The sequence below is a fragment of the Musca vetustissima genome, unplaced genomic scaffold, assembly GCF_032173495.1.
Source record: "Musca vetustissima isolate MV318-11 ecotype Yass unplaced genomic scaffold, APGP_CSIRO_Mvet_v1 utg30834, whole genome shotgun sequence".
NCBI classification, from domain to species: Eukaryota; Metazoa; Arthropoda; class Insecta; order Diptera; family Muscidae; genus Musca; species Musca vetustissima.
Genome location: NW_026877839.1, coordinates 101,213 through 128,816, shown reverse-complemented (window position 1 = coordinate 128,816; position 27,604 = coordinate 101,213). Strand labels below are relative to the sequence as shown.

General features: G+C 33.5%; 1 protein-coding gene across 6 annotated transcripts in view; it reads right to left on the bottom strand.

Annotated features, from left to right (window-relative positions):
- Positions 1–4,550: 4,550 nt before the first annotated feature.
- LOC133322515 (oxysterol-binding protein-related protein 8-like) overlaps positions 4,551–27,604 on the bottom strand; it is an 81,976-nt gene continuing 58,922 nt past the window's right edge. For 4 of the 6 annotated variants that reach the window (XM_061531503.1, XM_061531505.1, XM_061531507.1 and 1 more), the window contains 9 exons: positions 22,318–22,376; positions 18,977–19,123; positions 11,679–11,910; positions 11,375–11,605; positions 7,707–7,912; positions 7,284–7,465; positions 6,311–7,175; positions 5,922–6,241; positions 4,551–4,846 (listed from right to left, as the gene is read on the bottom strand). In XM_061531503.1, coding sequence (XP_061387487.1) covers positions 4,609–4,846; positions 5,922–6,241; positions 6,311–7,175; positions 7,284–7,465; positions 7,707–7,912; positions 11,375–11,605; positions 11,679–11,910; positions 18,977–19,123; positions 22,318–22,376 — 2,480 coding nt within the window. In that variant the 3' untranslated portion in view covers positions 4,551–4,608. The remainder of the gene's footprint in view (positions 4,847–5,921; positions 6,242–6,310; positions 7,176–7,283; positions 7,466–7,706; positions 7,913–11,374; positions 11,606–11,678; positions 11,911–18,976; positions 19,124–22,317; positions 22,377–27,604) is intronic. The other 2 variants (XM_061531504.1, XM_061531506.1) reach the window with 1 other exon arrangement.

Genomic DNA, 27,604 nt, shown 5'->3' with positions numbered 1-27,604 from the left:
CTAATCCACTGGTATTTGGAGCGCTTCCCTGATGAAGCATTTTGTTGATATTTGTATATCTTTTCTGTGAAAAATATTTTCTATTGTATGAATGAAAAAAATGTAAACAAGTTGTTGTAGAGTAGTAAACAATAGAGATGACACACAATCGATAGCTTTTTCTAATCGATTAACGTTGAATATTATCGATAATATTGCAAGAGATAAATGGGGATTTTTCTATAAAATACGGTTTTGCTATGTTTACATTAAATAATTTTTTGAAATGCAGTATTATTGACGATTTTTGGCACAAAGTCAACAAAGAATTTGAATTTGCTGTCAATATATGGCCTTTTCCCGTACTTCAAGATTCTACTAGATTTTACTATTTTCTTCGATATCATAAAAGAAAATTCGTTATCGTAGTAAAAAGCAGTATAATCTTGCAGTATGGCAACAGACCAATAGTTAATTTAATACTTGTACTGGGAAATATCTTTGAAAAACTGCTAATATATTTTTTGCACAAATTTACGTCTATATATTTTGTAAATATATTATATAAACCGAGTTTTTTGTCAGGGACTTATACTAAAATTTGATGGAGAATTTTTTTGTTTTTATACCATCTTTCTAAAGAGACATCTAGTGGGAAAAATTGATACAAACTCGAAATAAGATAGTTTTGAGCCCTAAAATGAGTTCCCATATTTTTAAGATTATTGACGTTTTGGCTGATTTTCGAGTTTTTTTTATCTATTCTTAGACTTATAGTACAACTTCATTGCGAACATTTTTGTAGAATGTTCTGACCTGCTATAATTCCGTTTTAAACAAGTTTTCAATCATTTCTGGAAAAGCGAACCGAAAAGACCCCTTCACAGAGTCGACTGAGTGCTATTAGACAAAAATATGTCTCATTCATATCAGTAAAAATAAAACAAGTGGTATGTTCCCGTACTGCAAGAATCTACTATTTTTTATTTCGATAACACTTTTTTCCTTTATGATATCGAAGAAAATATTAAAATCGAGTAGATTCTTGCAGCACGGGAACAGACCATAGGTAGGGCAGCTCGAGGTTAATAAAAAAAAGCAACTATGCACGTGTGGCCTCTTCTGCCAAAAATAAAATAAATATACGCAACAAGTGTTTGTGTTTATTTGACATTTTTTCAACACAAAACTAAAAACGCGAAAAATGAATGAAAGGTTATGATTTCTTCCCACAATCCAGTAGGGAATACCATAAAATGTTTGTTTCATCCATAACAAAGTAATTACTTCCAGACGAACGTGTTAAAAACATAATTTTCGTTTCTATTAAATTTGAATATATTTCAATTTATTTTGAATTTATTTGACATAGTATTCAAAACAATACACATACATACACAAAATATGTATTTTTATTTGACGGAACAAGCCACCTTGAGAAAAAATTGTAATCAGTTGGTAGCTGTGCCCTACCTTATAATAATTATACCATGCATATACCTAAAATGAAAAGATTTCGAGCAATCCTTATCCGAATTTTTTTAATGTCTTGGATAGCGGGAATATTGTCCCCCCTTTTTAAACTTTCAAAACACCAATACATCATAATTTCTTTGGAATTTCCCGATATTATAAAAAAATTGAAATTTGTTGCTCAGTGTAATTATCTACAGTGGTGGCCACAGAATTAAAACATTTACTGTGGTAAACATTTTTTGGTCAGCCCTCGATTCGTTTGAAGTATTTTTGAAAATTTTTTAATTCAGAACACTTCGATATACTGCACTCAAGAGATTTATTGTGAAAATGGAAAATTATTTCATGCAATTTTTCCATAAATAACGGTTTTTATGAAAATACATCGACTTTGAAGTGGCCATATAATTAAAACATTGTGTGATTTTTTACTTGACTGCATTTTTTGAAAATATTTTTTTAAAAAAGCTCTATAATTTAGTTAAATTATGTAAACTAAGCACCGTTAAAATCATTTACTGATAAAATTTTTCGAAAAAATCTGTAAAATCTATCAAAAATGCCAAAAATGTGTTCAGTACACCTTACATTCAGAAAATAACCCTTATTATAGAAAATAAAGGTCCGAATGCACCAGAAATTGCTAGAATTAGTAGAAAACAATAAATAATTCTAAAAATAAATAAATATTTGAAATAATAACTCAAAAAAATGGGAATTAACTTAAAGGAACGATTCAACTTCGATAGCCTTTATTGAAGAAGGCCGGAATATTTTTGCAGTATGTGAGGAAATATCGATTGATATTGGCATTTATTATATCAAATCGGTTGTTCGAGTAGTACAGAATATATTTCATCAAAAAAATTATCAGTCACAACAGAACGAACAGAGATCAACACCTATGTTGACGAGAAAACGTTTCTGGTACACAGCATCATGTTTGATGGTTAATTCTTGACCCTTAAAATCTATTGAACATGACAATATTTTTCCAAAATAATATTTTTTGAATAGAATAATGCCCATTTAATCTATTTTAGCCTAAATGAAAGACAAATTTTACAATTTGACAAATATTTAAAGTCTTGAGTTGAGCATCAAAAATGCTGCTGTGTGGCAGAAACTTTTACTCGTCAACCTAGGTGTTGATCTCTGTTCTTTCTGTTGTGACTGGTATATTTTTTGATCAAATATATTGTGTACTACTCGAACAATCGATTTCATATAATAAATGCCAATATCAATCGATATTTCCTCACATACTGCAAAAATATTCCGGCCTTCTTCAATAAAGGCTATCGAAATTTAATCGTTCTTTTAGGTTAATTCCAATTTTTTGAGTTTTTATTTCAAATATTTATTTATTTTGAGAATTATTTATTGTTTTCTACTAATTCTATAAATTTCTGGTGCATTCGGACCTTTATTTTCTATAATAAGGGTTATTTTCTGAATGTAAGGTGTACTGAACACATTTTTGGCATTTTTGATAGATTTTACAGATTTTTTCAAAAATTTTTATCAGTAAATGATTTTATCGGTGCTTAGTTTACATAATTTAACTAAATTAAAGAGCTTTTTTAAAAAATATTTTCAAAAAATGCAGTCTAGTAAAAAATCACACAATGTTTTAATTATATGGCCACTTCAAAGTCGATGTATTTTCATAAAAACCGTTATTTATGGAAAAATTGCATGAAATAATTTTCCATTTTCACACTAAATCTCTTGAGTGCAGTATATCGAAGTGTTCTGAATTAAAAAAATTTCAAAAATACTTCAAACGAATCGAGGGCTGACCAAAAAATGTTTACCACAGTAAATGTTTTAATTCTGTGGCCACCACTGTATGTGCAAACTCATTCTTGAAATACTGTACATATCTATCGGACATGTCTTTCTTAATGCCGTTAAATTTTTCCTCCTTGACACTAAGAGTCGATGACAGAGGGACTTCGGATCTCCATTTTAATATACATGCAGCGTATATTAAAGAGGACATCCAGACCAAAAACAAGGTCTTGATAGGAATTACAAGTTTTACAAGTCCGGCATCGTTTTCGACGTCGATGTTATCCGTACCGCAAGTGCTGGGTGTGTATTGTTGGGATGAATATATTATTAAAAGCAGAAACTTACCCCATTGTCAAATACCATTCTTAAATTCAACAATTAAACAAAATATTCATTGGAATTGGAATTTATTAAAGAAATTTGGAATAGTTAACCGAATAAAATTATTATAACAGTGATTTTGTTTTATACATAAGTTTTTTGTTATATGTTTTTTTCTTTTTTGTTTCATTGTATTAATTATACAATGTACAATTCAAAAGTTATTTAAATTCAAAGTGATTATAATTTTTATTTGTTTTTTTTTTTTTTTATTTAAAAAAGTTGATTGTTAATCATTTCATTAAGGTGCCAAGTGCTTATAAACTTTATATTTTTTGATGTTTATTTATATATAAATATATATATTTTTTGGTTGTTAAAACAACAAAATAGTAGAGGGAGAGAGCTCTATAACAGGAAGCTTAAAACATGAGACATTTTTTATATAAAATTTGAGATATTAGGATAACAAATTTTGTAAATTGGAACTTAATAAATAAAAGTTTCTATAAAATAGAAATTATTACACAAAACAATAATTATACATACACATATATTTTCCAAACTAAATATAGCATACAAAACTAAATATATAATACATTATTTAAAGAGCTATAAGTAAATGTAAATAATATATATTTTTGAATATAACATAAATACATATTCATTTTTTAATTTGTCAAAAATGTTAAATATTTTTTTTTAATTTTTTGCTTGAAACCACCAATTTAATATTTAAAGATAAAAAATCGTAAAACAAAATATTTATATATTTGGGACGACGATATTGTGTAAATTGTTTTCAAGCTTAGGAATTAATGAAAAAATATAATTATTTTCATTGTTTTATTTTTGTTGTGAACTTCATAATTATGCTATTTTCAAATATATTTGTTTTATTTATTTTTTGTTGTTTTTCAAAATTTTATTTTTGTATTTTAAATATTTTATTTTTTTGTAATAAATGTGTTTGTATGCATGTGTGTGTAGGTTTTTAATTTATTATCTTAGTTAGATTTAGTTGAATAATGTTAACTAGTATAAAAGCCACTTTAGGCAAAGGCTTACTAATAAAGCTGCAAATGCATAAGCTAAAGCTCGTATGACCAATGGCTGTGGTATCGATCGTGTTATTACACCCCATACCGATGACGAATGTTCGCTGTGATGGGGTGGTGCATATTGTAAACGTTCCAATTTGGCATTGATCATTACCAGTTGTCGTTTGTGATCGTCTAGAGCACTGTTCAACTGATCAACAGCTAACATCAATCTGTAAATACAACAAAAATCGGAAATTATTAGAAATGTGGTATTTAAATTTCAAGATTATAGAATCAAATCATGCAAAGTACTATATTGAAATATCTTGATTTGTGAATTGTCAAAAGGATCCTAGGTAGACTTTTTATCAAGAACTTATTAACAAAGGAATTCCATCTATCTTGATTGAATGTTTGATGCGATGCTGGAAGCAGAATATTCTTCGCAAGCATTGGAAAGACTTCCAAAAGGAACACAGAGAGATTAACAAATTATACATGTCTTAATTTGGGATGGACATTATCTGGATATTGAGAAAAATTAATACCAATTTAGAGACATTTAGGTTGGAAAAGGAATTTTAACATACGAAAAACCAGTAAAGAAAGTAGTAAAGTCGGACGGGACAGACTATATGATACTATATGGGTATATTAAAAAGATGCATCCTAACAAAAGGGCCATTTACATGAAATTGGATGAACTAAAATATGTGACCTTCGAAATCGGTTCGATTTCAACAAAACTTGGCATACGTTATGTTATAGTAATTTCAGTACGTTGTACAAAATTGTGTGTCAATCGGTCATATATATGGGAGCTAAATCTAAATCTGAACCTATTTTAGCGAAACTTTCCACACAGCAGGTTATTTTTCCCAATTTCAATAGGGTTCGTCTTTGGACCAAACAAATGAGCTGCGCCAAATTTCATCCAATTCGGATCACAAATGCGACCTGTACTTTGTTTACAATTTAACATGGACAGACGGACGAACGGACATGCATAAATCGACTCAGAAAGTGATTCTATGCATATTCTCAAAAGGAACCATGTGTCTATCTCGTTTCCTTTTGCCTGTTACAAACATATGCACAAAGACATAATACCCTGTACCACAGTGTGGTGAAGGGTATAATTAAGCGTGACATTATATGGGGACTATGTCAACGCATGGAGCCATGTTAAACTGTGTACATCTGATCACCTCTAATGGGATGGAGGTTATGTTAAAAAAGAACATGTATATAGAACCTTTAAAATACTTTGGAGTTACCCTACACACTATTTTTTTTTCTACTTACTTTCTGACAGTGTGTGATGATACACCTTGATCATTTAGATCATCTTGTGATTGACTTGAATCTGAATTATTTGGATCATTTGATGATAGTTTAGATAATTTCTTATTTTTACGTTTGGCCTTCATGATGGCCAACGATGATTGTCTTTGTTCCGAAGCACAATTGCGTATCACATGCATTGGATCGACACTAACAATGCTCGATGTTCGTACCATGGGTGCTTGATGACGGGTCTTGGTTAATACCTTATAATCCCATTCGTATTGTTTGACATCGTTACGTGGATCCCAGGGTCGAAGATCGGCATATTTGTAAATCCACTGAAATATAAAAAATTAATATAAAAATATTACAGATCTAATATAATAAATTAAGTGTAAAGGACTCACCTTTCCTGTCATTATATCCTGTTGGAAATGTTTTGGTTCCCATTCGGTAAGTGTCGCCTTACGTTCCTTGGCCGCATTACGCTGTGACTCTTCAAGTACGGTCTTCTCTTCGGTAGCACCAACTTGATCGTCACGTCTAATGGCGGCTGAAACCAAACTCCACAAACGTTCCGATTCATTGGGAAATTGTGATTCAATGGGCACCACATAACGTTTCAAACGTTTCTTCATTGTATCCTTGTTCGCTGCAAATAGTATTGAATCTTCACCCGATTTCGTATCTTTTATACGCATCTCAGCATCCCAATGACCCGAAATTGTGGCCAATGTTTCTTTGCCCAGGCGAATTTTACCCGCAACCACGTTCGTACTATCAGCACCGCCCAAAAAAGGTTTCAGCTTGAATTCCAGTTCCGTCTTGTAGCCCGTATTCTCACATTCGATATTTATCTTGCCACCCAGTTCCATAGATAAAGTACCCATGAGAATACCTTTGCAATGGGCATAAGGTGTGGTTAGTGTATAACTTTCGCCACGTGGCAATAGAGTTAGCGTAGCCACACCCTCTAGCACCGCTGAAGTGCTATTGCCGTAAAATTTCGATTTGGCCAAGATGGAACAACTAATGCAGAAACCTTCTTGGCGATTTGTAACATAAAATGCCGATATTGGTGGATGATGTGAGACCTGCTCAGCAATATAGTAAGTGCGACTGCCATTCTCGTGTTCCCAATAGCAGCGATAGGTTTCACCCAAAATGGGATTGTAGGGTTTTTTGAGACCTTTGGGTTTTTTATAGAACCCCGAAAGATACCATTGTACAACCAATTTCATGCGGGTGAAGGGATCATCTTCAAGGACAGCTCTGTAAAACAGGTGAAGTGTTATGTTATGAGATTTGAACTTGAAATTTAATACTGGGCGAAGAAATCAAACACTCCCGAGGAAAATCGGTTGGGATTTTATAACATACCTTGATAGAATATCGGCATGATAATATGAATCGGCTAGTTTATCCAAAAATGAACGTGGCTCTAATATAAAAGTAGGTAATACCACCTTACTTAAATCCATACCTGGACGGACTTGTTTTACCAAACACCAAATTAAACTTTTATTCTCTTCGGCTAATTCTTCGACTTGTTCACCGCTTGTCTGAAAAAATAACAAAAAATTGTTAATAAAGATTCGATTTATCTAAGACACGATTTACACTAGGCAAATTTATTGTTTGTACATCTGTAGTTGTGGTGAGAGTGATGATAGAAATATCAGATTTTACTTTCATTATCTTTCACCTACAAACTAAGATTTTCCACAAACTTCTAATTTAAATCGAATCTAATGTTATTAAGAATACGCTGTTAGACTTCGATTTTAATTCCATTTGACTTACCGCATTGATTTCTTCTTCCGGTGCCGGAATATATGGCGTCTCAACAGGCTCCTCATTATCAATGACTTGCAATTGATTATCGACAGCATTATCATTACCATCCGAATCGGAATCGGTGTCAATGCCAGACATAATGCCAGCTGGTGCCTCGGTTTGACTATCGGCATCCAAATCTAGAGGTAAATAAGTAAAAAGTCGAGAATCGACTTTTATAACATAAACTGTAAATATGGCAATTTTTTATGTTGACATTATGGCAATTTCAACTACTAGGCGAACAAAATGAGAATAATCGACACATATGGAAAGACATATATGTATGTGTGTGATAGTGGGGTGTTCTGAAGGAGTCATTTTTGAAGGAGTATTAATAGTATGAGATTTTACTTTCTTCAGCATGCGTGTAGGCGTCATTAAAACCGCAGTTAGCTTCAAACTAATGTTCATTTTGTTAAGGCAACGAAAATTATTGATGTTTTAGTCAATATTTTGAATAGAAATTTTAAATCTGAAGATCAAATCTGGCCTAAAAAGATAAAAAAGGTTTCCAATGCAATTATCGTTCATACGAAGTCTCCATGTTGTAATAATTTTAAACATGGTCAAAACAAAGATGTTAATTATTGGAGTTGGTCAATTTGGTTCCCGAAAAAAATCTGGTTGCTCTGCGAAAAGAAATAGGCCATTCATAGATGAACGTTTGGTACTATGTGGACGAGAGCAAAAAAGGAAAGACAGTGTCCAAAGGGACATAATGAATTTAAAAAATCGGTCCTAGTACCGACCGTTCCATTTGGAGAACAGCTCCTTTAAAATAGTTTGTTCCGGAACGGCACAAAAAATTACCAAATTTTAGGGAGTTTTGGAGGGGGAATCTGGAAGAACATTAACAAGTGGATAACATCCTAGGAATTGACGCCCCTAAATAATCACTTGAGGAATTCAACGTGTGCCTTGAGAGACAGAGGGACAATTTTACTGATAGTATTCCAACTTTCATCTGGGATTATTCGCCGAGGATGACTCCATGGATAACACAAGGGTAATTTAAGTGACTCCCCCAATTAAAACAGAATCATTAAAGGTGGCAGGAATGGACAATGATATTGGCGGAGAGGCCATTGAGGTTGATTTTGGTGCCGATGATGTTGCCATTGAAACAATGAATGATTCATCAACCACCAAATGTATCAATACCAATGAGGCATCCGACTAAAAGCTCTACCGGAGATCGATAATGTTCTGCATCCGAATACAATAACAGACTACAATACTTTCATATAAAGAGGAATCTTATGTTGTGGACCAAAACTCTCTCAGATCCTGAAAATGTAAAGATAATGCGGTCCCCCGACGATTAGCAACCAGCTGCGAAAAACTGCATCATATACTTTGGTTGCGTCAAGGGCGAAAGCCAAATCTTCTGTCACGATGCCAGGTCCCAGAGGTCTTAAAGCATGCAATCCTTGACCGAGCTGATTAAGACAGGAGTATAGCGAAGTTGAATGGTTGTAAATCGGTTAGTCGGAAATCAGAAATTAGTGTAGAAGATATAGGTACTCAGGCAGGATTTCCACCTTATAAAAAGGGATCAAGGTCTGTAGCTTCACAACCAGTAGTTCTGACGAAGAAACAAGCGTAAACCAGCTGCAAGCGATGAACTTAGTACAAATAAACTTTCCTCAAAAACCTATGTCGCCTTATTCCTCAAGTCGTGTCTGCCAGATGTAAGTCCATACTCAAATTTATATTAAAATATAATCGTAGGAAGTGCAACAGGAGCAATACAACACTTTTCCTAAATAGTATAAGAGGAGAGGTCATTGACATCAACCTTAAAACAATGGATGCGAAAGAAAGACAGCTTTTCGGATCACTATATGACATTCTTCCAGATTTTTACAAAGGGAGTAAAACAGAAGCATTATAAAAATGCCAGGAAGTCGAACTTGAAAAAGTGCAATGCTAAAACGGCATCCACAACCTTTAGTCAATATGACCTAACAATGATTCTACTGAGATGCTATAAGCCCACCCAATTTGGAAAGAAATCTCAACCAGTTTGGTGAGATGTAGTGTAGTGCGGTGGATAATGTGCTAGATTCCAAACCGATGTGATTTTAGGTTCGAATCCCTGCGTAGGATGAACAATTACTTCAAAGTGATTTTCGAATATTTGTAAAAAGTAGCTTACATTTTCCTCAAGATGAAATGCATCCGAAGCTCACGGAGGCCAACCTTGGCAGGAATGATGTCACCCAGAAGAAAATGGCAACACTAACTAAGCGAGGAGCTCAAACATGTATAAAATTGTTTCTAGGGTTTCCCAGTAGTAGCAGGAGATAGCGCCACGCAGATGAATAAGGTAGGACTACACAACGATAGATGGTTGCCTATCACCTAGGACAACCTACATCCGGCCAATCAAGGGAAGTAAAAGAAAAAATGTGAACGCAACATCGAGAAAAACAGTGCGAAATAAAGTTTAGTAATTGTTTGTAAAAAAAAACACTTCAACTGGGACCGCAGGTGAACATTTTCAATGGAGACTGTTTTTAAGAGATCAGAGAGATTCTAGAAGTGACCAAATCCGTTGACTTCAAAATGTCAATTAATGATCCGAATTTACATTTGCTGTAGATGTACGCAATTATATTAGTTTTTTTTTTTGGGTTCCTACTCTAAATATAAAGTCAGGAATATTTAGCCCACTTCATTGAGCTTGAAAAAAAACAATGTCTATGGGAATCTTGAGAGTGATTGTTTTAGTTCTTATGGACATATTAATAAGTCGTTTATACAATATTTCAATACAACGGTAATACCTTTGTTTCCCAAAAATACAAATAAATCCCTTTTAACCACGACATTTCATAACTTAATTCCTTGAACCTGAATAATGATTCGATATGATTTCAAATATTTTTAGCCATTTTCTACTAATGAATCAACAAGCAGACAAACATATTTTTTTTTTAAATTTTCATTTGGCAAATTATTTGTCAAAAAATGTACCCGGTGGTGCACTAACTGGTCTCGATGCAGATCCATTCGAACTTAATTGCCTCGTCGATATTATCGTTTTCAAATCCTCTTCATCGGAAGAGCTGGAGCTCGTTGATTTTCGAACCGAACGCAACGATGACGATTTCAGTAATGTCCCATGCCGTTTCTTTAAGAATTTCAACGAATCATGTGGTGTTTTTCTAGGTGAATTTTCAACGCTAGAGATATCACTGAAATCGATATTGTTCTTGGAACGACGTAATTTTGGTAGATGTTTGGCCTTTTTCAATTGATGGGCATTTGCGGCCACAACACGTTCCCAATGGGTCATGGTTAGATAGAGTTGTTGCAACAGGGGTGTTTGTGAACGTGATGGATGATAGATGCTGGTATCGGTGCTACCACCTTCATCCGTTGTGGTTGGTACTGTGAGATATTGTTGTTGATGTTGTTGTGACTTACGCTGTATTTTGAGAAATTTGTCTTTGTCTTGGGGTTAAGTGTTAGTATTTTTAGTATATTTTTTTAAGGGAAAGGGAGTATTTTTTGGTGGAATTTCAAAAAAATAAATTATTTAAAATTTCGTACATAACATTTGCAAACTAAGAACAACAGCAACAAAGAACGCAAAAACACTAAACGGCTTGGCAACAACGTCTTACCTTGATCATTGAAATGCTTTTCATAATCGGCCTCAGACCATTGAGTTTCATGGGAAATTGAAGCCTCTATTGCACCGGGTTGTTGATTGGGTCCGGGTGAAGAATTCGAACGTAGTAGTAAACCGGAACATCTCAGAGACAATTCTAAGGCATCCATCCAACATTTACCCGCCGCCTGACTGGGAGCTCTAAAGATGAGATAAGCTGTTGGCAAGGGTTGGACCACAGCTCCTGTAAACAGAAAAAAATAATTTATATTTATTAATATTGACTTTTATTTCCTGTGCAATTTTGTACAACTTACCAATGGTCTCCTTGTCGGGTCCTCTTGGTGCCCAAATCGATTGTTCCAAGGGGTGAAAGAGTTTAAAACAGAATCCATCTTTTTTGCTTGGCCTCTCAATGACTTGACAGGATGTCAACAGTATTGTACCGACCCAATGGCTACTTTTCACCTTTGGACTTTTGTAAAGTAACAATAAGCCCGGCTTTAGGACACACCATAGTTTTGTCCACGATTTTAGGGTACCTCGAACCTGTAGGGAAATAAATAAATAAAAACATAATTGTGTTAAACATAATATGTTAAATATTCAGGAAGGCCTAAAGGCTGACGCTATTTCCGTACCTTCGAACACTGAAAATATCTAAGACCGTTCAGATCCTATATATATGGGAGTATTTTATAACTCTCCCTATAAAACAAAATTCCAAACTTCAGACACTCTGTTTAGAAAATTGAGGTAGGGCCTTGAACATACCGAACAAGACGCATGTCCTTTGGGGTTATGTAGAAACATGGACTTATCTTGAATATGTTGTGGGAAAAAGTAGATTAACCGCCAAGGTACCCACTTAGAAATCGATCGAGATGTACAAGAGTCAGAATGAAGTCCGGAAATTTTACCAACGAGTAAAACACCAAACCGAAGGTTTTGCTGCAGGCACATCCTCCTGTACAGATGAAGAAGGAACATATTGCAAGCTTCTGGTATAAAATTGTAACGGTGAAGAAGATACCTTAGAACTAATAAGAGATGATGGTATAGATTGTATACCACCTAGCCAAGATGAGACAAGAATAGCAATCAATCGGCTGAAGAACAATAAAGCAGCCGGTGCCGATGACCGGTGGTCAGATGCTGGTCAGGAGCATACATCAGCTGAATAGTACAATTTGGCTAGAGGAATGCATGCCCAATGATTGGAACCTCAGCATCCTGTGTCCCGTGCACGAAAAAAGGGAGACAAGACGATATGTACCAACTATAGAGGAATAAGTCTACTTTCCATGTGTATGCCTGAAATCAATGGTCAGGCCTGGCTAGATTTTCACTCTGCGCCAGATTCTGGAAAAGACCCACGAAAAACACATCGAAATATTCCAACTATTCGTCGACTATAAAGGCGCATTGGACAGCTCTATCAGGTTCAGAAGTGTTTAAAACCATGTCTGTGTTCGTCCTGCAAAATTAATACGGCTATGCAGGATAACTTTAACTGACACAAGGTCAGCAGTTAGAATCGGAAAGGACCTTTCGTAGCACTTTAATACCGAACGAGGATTCAGACAATGTGACAGTTTGTCATGTGATCTTTTTAACATCCTGCTGGAAAAGGTCATATGAGAGGTACAGGTGAACAGAAATTACACTCTGTACATCAAACAGCATATGTTACTCGCCAACGCCGATGACTGCGATATAATGGGTCGAACATTGAGAACGGTAACATCTACCTTTGAACAAATTGAGAAGGAGTCTGCCAAAGTGGGTGTGGCGATAAGACCAAGCTGATGGTATCAACGCGCAAAACGTCTAGCAGACCCGGACCAACTGTGGAACTTGAGAACTACAGCTTCGAGGCAGTCAACGATTTTATATACCTTGGTACCGCCATACATAAAACTAAGGACATGAGTTTTGAAATTCGGAGGAGAAGAAGGTAGGGAAACAGATGCTAATATGGTCTAAGTAGGCAATTCAGGAACAAGGCCACCTCTCGTCGAAACAAAACTCAAACTCTACAAGATGCTGATACTACTCGTGCTCTTGTATGGATCAGCGAGCCAACTGATGGATCACGTAAAATGGGAAAGGCCACGAAATCGATGGAATGATCAAGTGAAAGACCACATCTCGGACCATGGTCTTTCAAATTGGAAGAGCTGCGCACAAGACGGACGAGCCTGGAAATATTTTTTTTAAGCTCGGCTTATGGAACAAATATTCTATCACAAGCAAGGTAAGTGGATTTTTTAAAGAATATTTTTCAAAATATATCACAGCTATAAACTTGGATTTTTTGAGAATATTTTTCAACCAATATCGCAGCTATAAGCGTGGATTTTTTTAAAAATATTTTTTTCAAGAAATATCACAGCTATAGCGTAGATTTCTTAAAGCATATTTTTCAAGAAATATCACAGCTATAAGCGTTGATTTTTTACAGAATATTTTTCAGCAAATATCACAGCTAAAAACGTGGATTTTTTAGAGCGTATTTTTCAACAAATATCACAGCTATAAGCGTGGATTTTTTTAAAGGATATTGATTTTTAACAAATATCACAGTTATAAGCGTGGATTTTTTAAAGAATATTTTTCAAGAAATATCACAGTTATAAGCGTGGATTTTGTATTTTTCATGAAACATCACAGCTATAAGCGTGGATTTTTTAAAAATATTTTTTTTTCAAGAAATATCACAGCTATAGCGTAGATTTCTTAAAGAATATTTTTCAAGAAATATCACAGCTATAAGCGTGGATTTTTTAAAGAATAATTTACAACAAATGTCACAGCTATAAGTGTGGATTTTTTGGGGCATATTTTTCGAGAAATATCACAGCGTGAATTGTTATTTTTCAAGAAATATCACAGTTATAAGCGTGGATTCTTTAAAGAATATTTTTCATATTTTCAAAAAATATTACAGCTATAGCGTGGATTTTTTAAAGAATATTTTTTAAGAAATATCACAGCTATAAGCGTGGATATTTAAAGAATATTTTTCAACAAATATCACATCTGTAAGCGTGTTTTTTTAAGAATATTTTTCAAGGAATATCATAACTATAAGCGTCGATTTTTTTAAGAAAGATCAAGTGGAAGACATTTGAATTTGAATTAATTTGAAAATAGTTTTTCAAATTGGAAGAGCTGCGCAGAAGACCGACGCGCCTGGAAAACAGTTTTAAGCTTGGCATATGGAACAAATGTTCTATCACAAGCCACCTAAGCAAGTAAGAGTTCTTTAAAAATCGACGTAATATTTCTCGAGAGAAATATCTTTTAAATAATAATCAGCAGTGATATCAAACAAAAAAAAATATTTTTATAAAAATCCAGAAAATATTATTTAAAACAATTACAATTTATTCAACATATTCTTTAAAAAATCCACGCTTATACATTATGTATAAATGTATATATTTCTTAAAAAATACTCTTGGAAATTCAGAAATTATGCACAAATAACTAATGATCATTATCAACTTTTTGTTTTGCAAATGTCGATATGAATAATTATTTCCATCAATTACGACGAGAGTTCACATTCACTTGGCAAATAAACTAATAAATATAGTAAACAATTGTAGGAATTTGTTCATTCGTATCACAATGCATTTGGTCAATTATCAACTCGTTCCAAAATTAAAACATTATTTTCGCTTATCTAAACATCTCATTTAAACGGGTACAATTTGAGTGCAAAATTGTCTAAAGTAGCAAATATTTAACACCTAGTTCACTTGTTGATTGCTTTCTAAACAAAAACAATATCAGAATATTGTACACCCAGAAATAATACTCAAATAATAAAAAAAACCTAAATAAATGGAACTGTATAAAGGGTATCCATTCTGAATGTAAAAAAGTGCCCCTTGGACATTATCACTCACTTCTTTTTGGAATGAGTCACAATTTTGTCAATAAAGAAAGCTCCCTCTTATCAAGTAGGGATTTTTCCACAAATCACTGAATTATATATCATTGTTAGCGTGTACATACATATTTACGTTAAAATTCTGCCAATGAACTTCTAAAAAAACGTACCTCGATATCAAAATTTTATTGAACAAATAAACTATTCGCATGTGTGAAGATATTCGTGATCGTACACACTCGTTCGGTTGTTTTTGTTGTTGGCGTTTTTGTGGAATTGAAATGTCAATCAATTTGATCGCAAGCGTTAATGAATTGTTTCGACAATCGAGACAATCCAACAATGAAAATATTTTCTATACAAATCAAATTGTTTTTGTTTTTCTGATCTACATAAATAAAAAAAAAAACAAAATATTATGATCACAGTCTATATCTATCGATACGAATCAATCAAGTTGTGAATATTGACATTAAGTTAAGAAAAAACAACAAAAATAACAAATACCTATGGTATATTATTAACTAAAAATTGTGGGAGAAAACATTTAGGAAATAAATCTTTAACACTTTCGAAACATACGATTTGATTTTTTTTTTTGAATATGTGATTTTTTAAAGAATAATATGTAAGATATAAGCGTGGCATTTTTAAAGATTATTTTTACGGGAAATATCACAGCTATAAGCGTGGATTTTTTTAAAGAATATTTTTTTCAAGAAATATCACAGCTATAAACGCGAATTTTTTTAAGAATATTTTTTCAAGAAATATCACAACTATAAGCGTGGATTTTTTAAGAAATATCACAGCTGCAAATGTGGATTTTTAAAGAAATATCACAGCTATAAGCGTGGATGTTTTAAAGAAATATCACAGATACAAGCGAGGATTTTTTAAGAATATTTTTTCAAGAAATACCACAGCTATAAACGCGAATTTTTTTAAGAATATTTTTTCAAGAAATATCACAACTATAAGCGTGGATTTTTTAAGAAATATCACAGCTGCAAGCGTGGATTTTTTCAAGAAATATCACAGCTATAAGCCTGGATTTTTTCAAGAAATATCACAGCTATAAGCCTGGATTGTTTTAAAAAAATGTCACAGCTACAAGCGTGGATTTTTTAATGAATATTTTTGAACAAATATCATAACTAAAAAAGTGGATTTTACAAAGAATATTTTTTTAAGAAATATCACAACGATAATAAGCGTGCCTTTTTTAAAGGATATTTTCTTAAGAAATATCACAGCTTTCAGCGCGGAGTTTTTAAAGAATATTTTTTTCAAGAAATATCACATCAACAAACGTGGATTTTTTAAAGGATATTTTTTCAATAATTATCACAGCTATAAGCGTTGATCTTTTAAAGAGTATTTTTCAAACAAATATCACAGCCATAAGCGTGAATATTTTTTAAGAAATATCACAGCTATAAGCGTGGATGTTTAAAGTATATTTTTGAAGAATTAACACAACTTAAGCATGGATTTTTTAAAGAATATTTTTCAAGAATTATCGCAACATAAATATGGATTTTTTAAAGATTAATTTTCAAATATAAGCGTGGATTTTTTAAAGAACGTTTATTCCATGAAATATCACAATAGAAAGAAATATATATTTTTTTTAAATATTTTTCAAGAAATAGCAGCAATAAGCGTGGATTTGTTAAAGAATATTTTTCAACAAATATCACAGCTATAAGCGTGGATTTTTTTAAGAATATTTTTCAACAAATATCACAGCTATAAGCGTGGATTTTTTTAAGAATATTTTTCAACAAATATCACAGCTATAAGCGTGGATTTTTTTAAAAATCTTTTTTTCCAACAACAAATTAAGCGTAAATTTGTATGCCCTACACAACTATGTTGTCAGGGTATTATAGCTTTGTGCAGCCCCAAAAGTTTGTAACGCCGCGAAATATTGGTCCTAGGCCCACCTACTTAAAGGTCATATCTCGACTAGCTTAGTCGATCTAGAAATGTGTGTCCGTCCGTCGGTCCATTATAATTTGTAAACACGATACAGGCCACAGTTATGGACCAATCTTCACGAAATTTTGCATGTAGGATGGGCTCTGGCCAATGAAGACCCCTATTGTTTTTGAAACTGAATGAACTAGTTCAAAGGAACTATTCCGTAGAAGGAATAGGCCCACCTAGGCCCACCTACTTAAAGGTCATATCTCGACTAGCTTAGTCGATCTAGAAATGTGTGTCCGTCCGTCGGTCCATTATAATTTGTAAACACGATACAGGCCACAGTTATGGACCAATCTTCACGAAATTTTGCATGTAGGATGAGCTCTGGCCAATGAAGACCCCTATTGTTTTTGAAACTGAATGAACTAGTTCAAAGGAACTATTCCGTAGAAGGAACGCTCGGAATTTGGTTCGCTTTTTTCGTACATGTAGATTGTAGCGATCCAATCGTTCATGCGGATCTTCCATTAACTGACATATACCAATCAATGGAAGAGAACTACGAACTAAATGAATAGACTAGTTCCTTTTGCAAAGCGGAACTAAGTAAATTACCTAGTTCATTTGCGAAAGGAGCGAAAGGAATAAACCAGTTTAAAGAAGCCATAGAGGGAACGATCGATACCAGATTCAGTTACTTCGTTAATTTATATATTTTTGATCCAATTGTACATCAGGAATTTCTCGTTCAATGACTGAATGTTCTGGCGTGTACCAACGAATTACTGAACTAAGTGGAGCGGAACTCAATGAATGAAAATGATGAACTAGTTTAAAGGAACTATTCCGTAGAAGGAACGATCGGAACTTGGTTCGTAAATTGAACGGAATGGTCGTCTGGATCATTCCGTTGACTGACCGAATTAACTAACGTGTACCAATAAACGATTGAATTGAAACTACCATATGACCGTACGTCAAACCGTACTGACCGTATTGGCATAGATTATTTAATAACATTTCTTTTAAAGAAAATACATACTATTTCTGAAACACTATGTGAAAGATATTGAGCAAAAACAAATTATTGTTAAAATATTTATTCCTCCGAATTATGGTACTGTTTTCGTAACTTGTTGTTGCAATCGGATTTTACTCCTGATAATAAAGATGTGTAACCTACAAATAATTATTTGTTAGGTTTACAAATATAATTACAAACTTCAGATTATATAGAGATCATAGGTCAATATCTCAATGGCGATAAGATATTTTTCTGTAAACAGAGGTCTACAATTCTACAAGATTGGGCAACATCTTCCTATTAGAATTTGTATAACCAAAAATTTTCATACCATAGAAAAAGAAAAATAACCAATTAAATTAATAACTTGCCCAGCCCAACCGACCGACAATTAAACATTCTTTCTTAGCACGAATAAAACGTTCACTTGGGAACAATTGTCGTATTTTTGAGATAACAAATAAAAACACTCCACATTTCAAATGTAATGATGAACAAAAACAAAATAAAAATTACACAGAATAGCAGCGGTTGTCATTATTAATAATGATAAACCATACAACTGTCAGAGTTTAGCCTGCCGCACGCTATTCAATTTTGAGTGGTGATGGTGTTACTTCTCCTCCACCATCTTCATAAATTACAGCATTGAACATAGAAAATATTTGAAATTTCCTCTTTAGAGGAAATTACACATCGTTTTTCGTGGGCTGAAGGAGTAGGGGGCAATCTATCTCTTCTATAATAATCGTACTTACCTTAAGCCAATCTGCCAAGACAATTACAGCAGGATCCTGAAGAGAATTTAATAGCTCCGATGCAACACGTTTCTTTTCGCGTCGGTAATTTTTACGTTGAGCCTTATATGATTCTTTACGATTAAGTTTCGATGAATCGGCTGGTGTCTGTGTGTTAAGAAAGAGAAGAAAGGGAAATGATTATTTGTGTAATTAGTTAAGAAAATTATGTCTTTAAATTTAAATATTATAGAGAATAAAAAATTGAAACAAGTAAATCAAGTTTGAAGGTGGTTATAACGTCGAAGTACGATATCTGAAACTACTACACATGTACTTTAATGAAATAATTTAGGCTGAGCGTGACCAACATTTATACCCTCAAGCACAATAGAAAGTAGAAGATAACCTATAGTATACACTGAGTAAAAAAATCTATGTACAAAAAAACTTCTGGGTATCAGGAGATATAAAGGCGATTTTAGTTACATGAATTATTAAAAACATGTTAAAATGTCATTAAAATTGACCGATCCGAACATATGTCTAAAGCCAATTGAGATTCCTGTCACTGTAAATGAGGTCGTTTATGCTTTGAGATTGTTAAATACGATATTATATATACTAGACTAGAAGCCTCAACATTCCAAAAACGAAGCGGGCCTTTTTGTATCTATGTAAACACATAGACGTATATTGAATATTTTATGCTAAGTTCAAGCACAGTCTCCAAAAACCAGGAAAAATAGGTACCTCGAAGGAAAATGGAAGTAAAACTTATATGGGTGCTGCACCCAGAGGTGGACGGGCAAATATAATTTGGAACATATCAAACATCCTAGGAGTACTGACAAAGTGTGTTCAAAATTTCAGAGTTCTATCATAAAAATTGCGATCTCTATTGTACAGGTTAAAACGGCGAAAAAAACTAATCTGAAAAATGCAAGTTCTTTGTGTTTTTTGAACCAAAGAACACAATATAATATGGCGAATAAGGGTACGACGTTTGATATGAAAATGTGAGTACCCACTGTGAAACATGGCACTAATAGTTAAGCTTTGGGTACTCTCAACATTGTACACATCTGATTCATTATTATATCTTAACATCTCAAATACTCAAAAGCGTAAATCAATATGGAATGGAAACAAATAATTTCGCTAAACAGAAGTTTTAAAACGCAAATCGATTCGAATGGCTACTATTATATATTTTTGTTCTTAGGTAGATTTTTATACCCTTCACCACCCAGGGTATTATGTCTTTGTACATATGTTTGTAACAGGCAAAAGGAAACGAGATAGACACAGGGTTCCTTTTGAGAATACGCATAGAATCACTTTCTGAGTCGATTTATGCGCGTCCGTCCGTCGCATTTATGATCCGATTAGGATGAAATTTGGCACAGGTCACTTATTTGGCATAAGGACGAACTCTATTGAGATTGAAGAAAATCGGTTCAGATTGCAATATAGCTTCCATATATAGTATCGTCCGTATGGGGCACCACAGCACCTACATATCTTTAGATTTGCACGAAATTTGGCATAGCGTACAGAATTAGGTCCAGAATGATGTGTGTTAAGTTTTCGTGAAAATCGGTTCAGATTTAGATATAGCTCTAATATATATGTTCGACTGATTTAATGTAAAATCGGTAAATTGTGCACTAAAGACCCAAAATTTGGCCGATTGGAACACAATTTTTATACCCTTCACCACACTGCGGTACAGGGTATTATGTCTTTGTGCATATGTTTGTGACAGGCAAAAAGAAACGAGATAGACACATGGTTCCATTTGAGAATATACATAGAATCACTTTCTAAGTCAATTTATGCATGTCCGTCTGTCTGTCCATGTTAAATTGCAAACAATGTATATGTCGCATTTATGATCCGAATTGGATGAAATTTGGTATGGGTCATTAATTCGGCCCAAGGACGAACCCTATTGAAATTGGGAAAATCGGTTCAGGTTTAGATATAACTCCCATATATATGTTCGACCGATTTAATGTCTATGGTTTACCAAAGTTTCTATATATTTTTCGATTTCCACGAATTTTGGCATAGCGTAATGAATTAGATGTGCGCTAAGTTTCGTGAAAATCGATTGAGATTTAGATATAGCTCCCATATATATGTTCGACCGATTTAATGTAAATGGTTCACCTCCATATTTTAATTCATCCAATTTCATGTTAATGGTTCTGTAAAAATGCGACGTCTGTTAGGATACATCTGGTGAATATATCCGAAGTAGTGAAGGGTATCATATAGTCGGCCCTGTCCGACTTTACTGTTGTTTTTTTTTTTAATTTCATCGGCAAATTGTGGTGAACCACTCCGAATTGACAGTCCTACATTGTACAAGTGGATTGTCGCCACCGGTTCGAAATAGAAACGAGGATCATTTGTTTCGATGCGTTTCTTCCAATTCGGTTCGTCTTCGAAGACCCACACGGTCAAATACTATTTTTGTTTCGGACTCATATGAATATATTCATGATTTGTCACATGTGACGATTTTATAAAAGTCCTGAAACACCGTTTCAGATTTAGATATAGCTCCCATATATATTTTCGTCAGATTTTATCTAAATGGTACACCAAACTCCCAATATTTTTTTGATTCAGACAAAATTGTGCACAACGTACTGAATTAGGTCCTCTTTAATGTATGTAAAGTTTTGTTAAAGTTGGTTCAGATTTAGATATAGCTCCCATATATAGCTTCATCCGATTTTATCTAAATGATGCACCAAACTCCCAATTTTTGTCCGATTTAGACGAAATTTGGCATAACGTATGAAATTAAGACTAGGATAGAGAGCGTTAAGTTTCATTGAAATCAGATCAGATACAGATATAGTTCCCATATATACTCTCGTCCGATTTTAGATAAATGGTACACCAAACTCCCAAGGTTTGTCCGATTGGGACACAATTATGCACAGCGTACGGAATGAAGTTCTGTTTTATGTATGCGAAGTTTTGCTAAAATTGGTTCAGATTTAGATATAGCTTCCATATATACTTCCATCCGATTTCATCCAAATGGTGTACTAAATAACTAAAGTCATTTTTTTCGATTGTGATGAATTCCTACACAACGTATCATGTTTTGAGTTCATGCAATTGTGAAGCAAATAATAATAAAGGTTTCTCCTATGGAAATGAAACTGTGGACAGCGCTTTGTCCTGCATTTGGTCCTGATTTTAATTTCATAGATATAACAATGGTATGGGTATGCTTTTTTAATTGCTTCAAATGTCTATGTCGGCCCCGTCCGATTTTTGAGCTTTTCTTACGGGTTTTAAATAATATAAAAAAAATGTGAAAACTAATTTGAACTTACCTTATCGGTTTGATTGCCATCGTATTTGTCACGACTGTCCGATGTCCAATTGGCGAGGCCTAGAAAGAATTTCATGTTGGACGTTGTCAATTAACACAGCAGGAAACAGTTTTTTTTTGTTTGTTATACAAATTCACAACTTAAGATCACAGAAAAGTTTTCAAAATAAAAAATAATTGATATATCACAGGAAGACTAGCAAATCACATCCTAGAAAATTGTTTACGCACTTCATGTGCGTAGGTGTGGGCGTGTGTATTTAAATGTTTAGTTTAATTTGGTTTTATTTTTTTATTTATTTGTCTTCGTCTTTTTTGTACTAATTGTTGTAGTTTTTTTGCAAATAAATTTAAATTAAAAATAACAAAAGGTCGGCCAATTAACTAAAATAGTTGTTGAGTGTGTGTGTGTGAGTGGGATGTTAATGGTAATATGGTGGTTGTTGTTGTTGGTGGCGTTACGAGTACACCCCTGCTCTCCTTTCAAAATCATTGTCTTGCTAGTTCATGCATTTCTTTTCAACATTTCTTGGGTCATTTTGGTTGTTTTTTTATTGGTTAACGCTCTTCAAAAAAAGAAAACATAAAAACACGCAATTTTTTGTTTTGCAAAATAATATTTGTTTTCTTTTACAATCGCAAGAACAACAACAACGACAACACACCACTAAATAAAACCGAATAGTAAACAATTCCTCTTTCAAGGTTTGTTGATGTTTAAATATCGAATAGGGGGGATTATTGCTGGGACTTTCTTGCTGTCATCGTACGCTGTTGTTGTTTTTGGTAAATGTTTAAATGGGCTTTTAATGTTGTTGTTTTTGTTGTATATTAGACATTTGTCATAATCACAGTTTGACTGTTATGTTTATTTTCGTGTTGTCGTTGTTGTTTTTATTCTTAATGCCTGCGGACAGACAATTTTTAGACAAAATTTTATTTTGTTTACACAAATATTTTTTGAAATTGATTGCATTTCTTTGACTATTTTTCTTCTTCCTTATTACTTGTATTATTTATTTTCTTTGTTTTGCCTGGGGTAGTGTTTTAAAGAAATTTCACTTTATATTTTTTGTTGTTGTTATTATTACACTCATGATATACACTATTAAGTATATTTCATCATATACTTTTTAATGTTTTTTTTTTTTTTTTTTTTTGACACAAATTCAGCAAAAACAAATTGTGTTAATATGTCGGTACAACGTAATTACAGTAATGGATTTCATATAGATCGCAAACTAAGAGCATACGAAGCAAACATGCAATTTGTAAATAAGATGGGGTGAATCCAAAGTGTCAGCAGTTCAAAAAAGTAGATATGATTGAAAATGATTGAGTTAAACTCCTTGAAGAAGAATACAAAGTCTTTTTTCAAATTTAGTCAGCACGATCGAGCAATCGACATAAAGCATATCAAATGTTTAAGCCATTCTGCATGATATTAATACGATAGATATATATATATATATATATTACTGACAAAATTTGACAAACGCTAAAAAAGGCTCGGGCCAATTTACCGGCCAAAACGTAGAATTGATGGGTCATCCGCATATCCCTGACTTTGTACCCAATAACTTCTGTTTATTCCCGTACATCAAAAAAAGCCAGTAAGTCGGACTGGACCGACTATATGATACCCTTCATATATATTCTAGATATGTATCCTAACAGACGTCGGGCGAAAATATATATGGAAGATATATCTAAATCTGAATCGATGTTCACGAAACTTTACACACATCATTCCAGACTCTATTCAGTATAATATGCCAAATTTCGTGCAAATCGAAAGCTATATAGGGACTTTATTATACCATTTACATTAAATCGGACGAAAATATATATGGGAAATATATATATATATATATATATATATACATCTGAACAGATTTTCAGGAAACTTTACACACATCATTCTAGAATAAATTCAGTATGCTATGCGGAATTTCGTTAAAATCGAAAGATATGTAGGGACTTTGGTGCCCCATTTACATTAAAACGGACGAAAATATATATGCGAGCTATATCTACATCTGAACAGATTTTCCCGAAACTTGCCACACATCACTATAGACTCAATTCATTACGCTATGTCAAATTTCGTGCAAATCGAAGGATATATATAGGGACATTGGTGCACCATTTACAAAAAAAAATCGGACGAAAATATAAGTGGAAGCTATAGCTAAATCTTAACCGATTTTCATTCATTTCAATAGGGTTCGTTCTTGGACCAAATAAATGAGCTGAACCGAATTTCATTAAAATCGGATTAGAAAAGGGACTTGTATTTTCTTTACATCATAAACATCAACAGACAGACGGATAAGCATACATCGACTTAGAAAATGATTCTATGAATATTTTCAAAAGGAACCATGTGTCGTTTCCTTTTGCCTGTTACAAACATATGCACAAATACATAATACTTGTACCAAAAACATTGAACTGTATTAAAATTTCGTAAAGAGGAAGTAATTTCGATCACTTAAAGCGAAAATTTATATAGTCCTCAATAGGTCGATGTATTTGTTTTCATGCGGAAATCCCATTCCGCTGATGCATTTATAGTGATTTTTTTCCCTAAGACAATTAGAAGCCTTTGAAGTCCTGGTTACAAAAAGGCAATTGTATGTTGGAGAAGTCCATACTTCCTTAGATGTGGTTTTTCAAAATTCCACTGGAATTCTTATATAGACTTTCTTTTATGGAGACAGAATATCCTTCATAGAACACTTTTTTCGTGTGACCGATCTTCGGCAAATTGCCTTACCCTTATTTTGGTCACGATCACTCATTGTGGTATTTCAAGAAAAACAAAAAAAAAAAAATATATTTTAGAGTGCTGACGAGCTTTTCCCCTTTTTTAAACCGATACATTCAGACTCCAGTATATTTTTTCTGACATAAATTTATTTTGTGGTTATTTGAATTATTTTAATCCAAAACGACAACGATTATAAATTGTGGCTTCCTATGATGGGACTTTTGGTTATGATCACTCATTGTGGTATTTCAAGCTTAATACATTTATTTTAGACTGCTGACAAATATTTCTTAATTCATCATCGAAATATCAAAATGTCATTTAGCGTAGTGTTTTTTTTCTTTTTTGCATAAAAAAATTATTGAAATTTTTTCACAAACAATTTTTGGCATTTTATTTAATTTATCATAGTGTCGATTTTAAATATTAGATATTGTATTGGTGCTGATGTTGTTGTTATTACTGCATGATTTGCTTGTCATACATATTTTTTATTACACAAATAATTTTGTTGTTAAATATATTTTGTTTGCAAAATTTCTTGTTGTTGTCGTTATTCATTCGATTCGCAAATCAATTTCAAACGCATTATGATTTTTTTCGTTTAACATTAATAATATTTTGTTTTTGTTGCTTTTTTACGATTTTAATTAATGCGATAGGGAAGCGCGTGCAATTACGTGCCGATCACCGCGCGAATTTTGTGTGTTATTTGCGACGTGAACACTCATAAACTGATTGAGATATTCGAAATATCCAATTTGAAAAAAAAACGCTGTAGACGCAACCAAAAGCGCAAAAAAAAAATCCGCCGTCTACGTCGTCGTAGCCAACGACATTAATGGGACACCATAGCAAAAAAAAAGATATCCATCTCTGAAAACACAATAAATGCTCTATCGCTGCTGTCAGTCCCCCTGGCGACAACAACAACATCACACATTCGATAGCCACCGACTTAGTCGCTCTCACTCTGTCTCTAACGACAATAGACACTATGCAGTGATTTTACTCACCTAACCTCACGACTAGACTCATTTCTACTAGACGATCGTGTTTTTATTTTCTTTTTTGCTGAGTGACGTTGCAGTAGTTAACCGTGTGGCCCACAACCACCTGCCGCAATGCCAAATAAAAAAAACAACAGCAAAAAAAGTTGACAGCGAAAAAAACGCTCGTATGTGACGTATTAATTGGGCCTGTGCCCGACATTTGCTTTTGTAATTCACAGCCGCACAACAGCAATATTAGTCGGGTTAGAGATCCAACCCAGCCGCAACAAACAGTGAATATGTTGCTGTCGATGATGAGTAAAGTGTAAATTTTATTATAAAAATAAAAAATACAAACAAATCAAAACAAACACTTCAATATTTGCTAAATTTTATTACAGCACAAGGAAATTAGTAACAAATGTATATTAGGGTGGAACGTGAATACAAATACTATATTTCAGTAAATTTTAATATACATTATTCCTAAAATCTCAAAACCGAATCTGATGGGAATATTTGAAATGACACTACAATTAAAAATGCCTAAAATATGGAGGTTTCATTATAAATGCGGACCGATATAGCTAATTTTCGAACCTGACCATTTAGCAACGGTACAACAGATGTACCGAACGATAGATAGGTCTGAAATTTCTTAGAATTTCATACTTTTGTAGAATAGAAACCATATAAGGATGGGCCGTGCATCCCTGGGCCTATCAATTTCATGTTTGGCCGGACAAAAAGCGATAGTCTCAACTGATATGTGAGAGCTCGCATTGTGATGACGATCGTTTTTAGAATTACTCCGCAGACTTCAAGGCAAAGAAATTGTGGCATATCATTCAGAATTTACCATCCTATGTTGCTCAAGCGTCGCCACAGCTAGCAATATGAGTCGTATTTAGGCAGATGGCTGATCAGCCCCGAAATATATTTAGTAACCCTCGTATACAAGCAAATGACGCGTCTGTAGACATAACGTGGGGATATTGTTCAGTACTCTGTGCAAAATTTGGCTTCAATCGGACCAATATTGGGAGTTTGGTGCACAATTTACCTTAAATCGGACGAAACTATATATGGGAGCTATATCTAAATCTGAACCGATTTCAACAAAACTTCGCATTCATCAATGACCTAATTTAGTACGCGGTGCAAAATTTTGTCTCAATCGGATAAATATTGGCAGTATGTTGCTCCATTTACATAAAATCGTACGAAACTATATATAGCATATTTAGATATAAATCTGAACCGATTCCAACAAAATTTCTCATACATCTGTCGGGACCTAATTCAGTACTCGGTGCAAAATATTGCTTTAGTCGGACCACTATTGGGAGTTTGGTGCACTATTTACATGAAATCGGACGAAACTATGCCAAATTTCATACAAATCGGATCATAAATGCGATCTGTACTTTGTTAACAAAAATACATGGACGGACGGACATGCATATATCGACTCAGAAAGTGATTCTATGCATATTCACAAAAGGAACCATGGGTCTATCTCG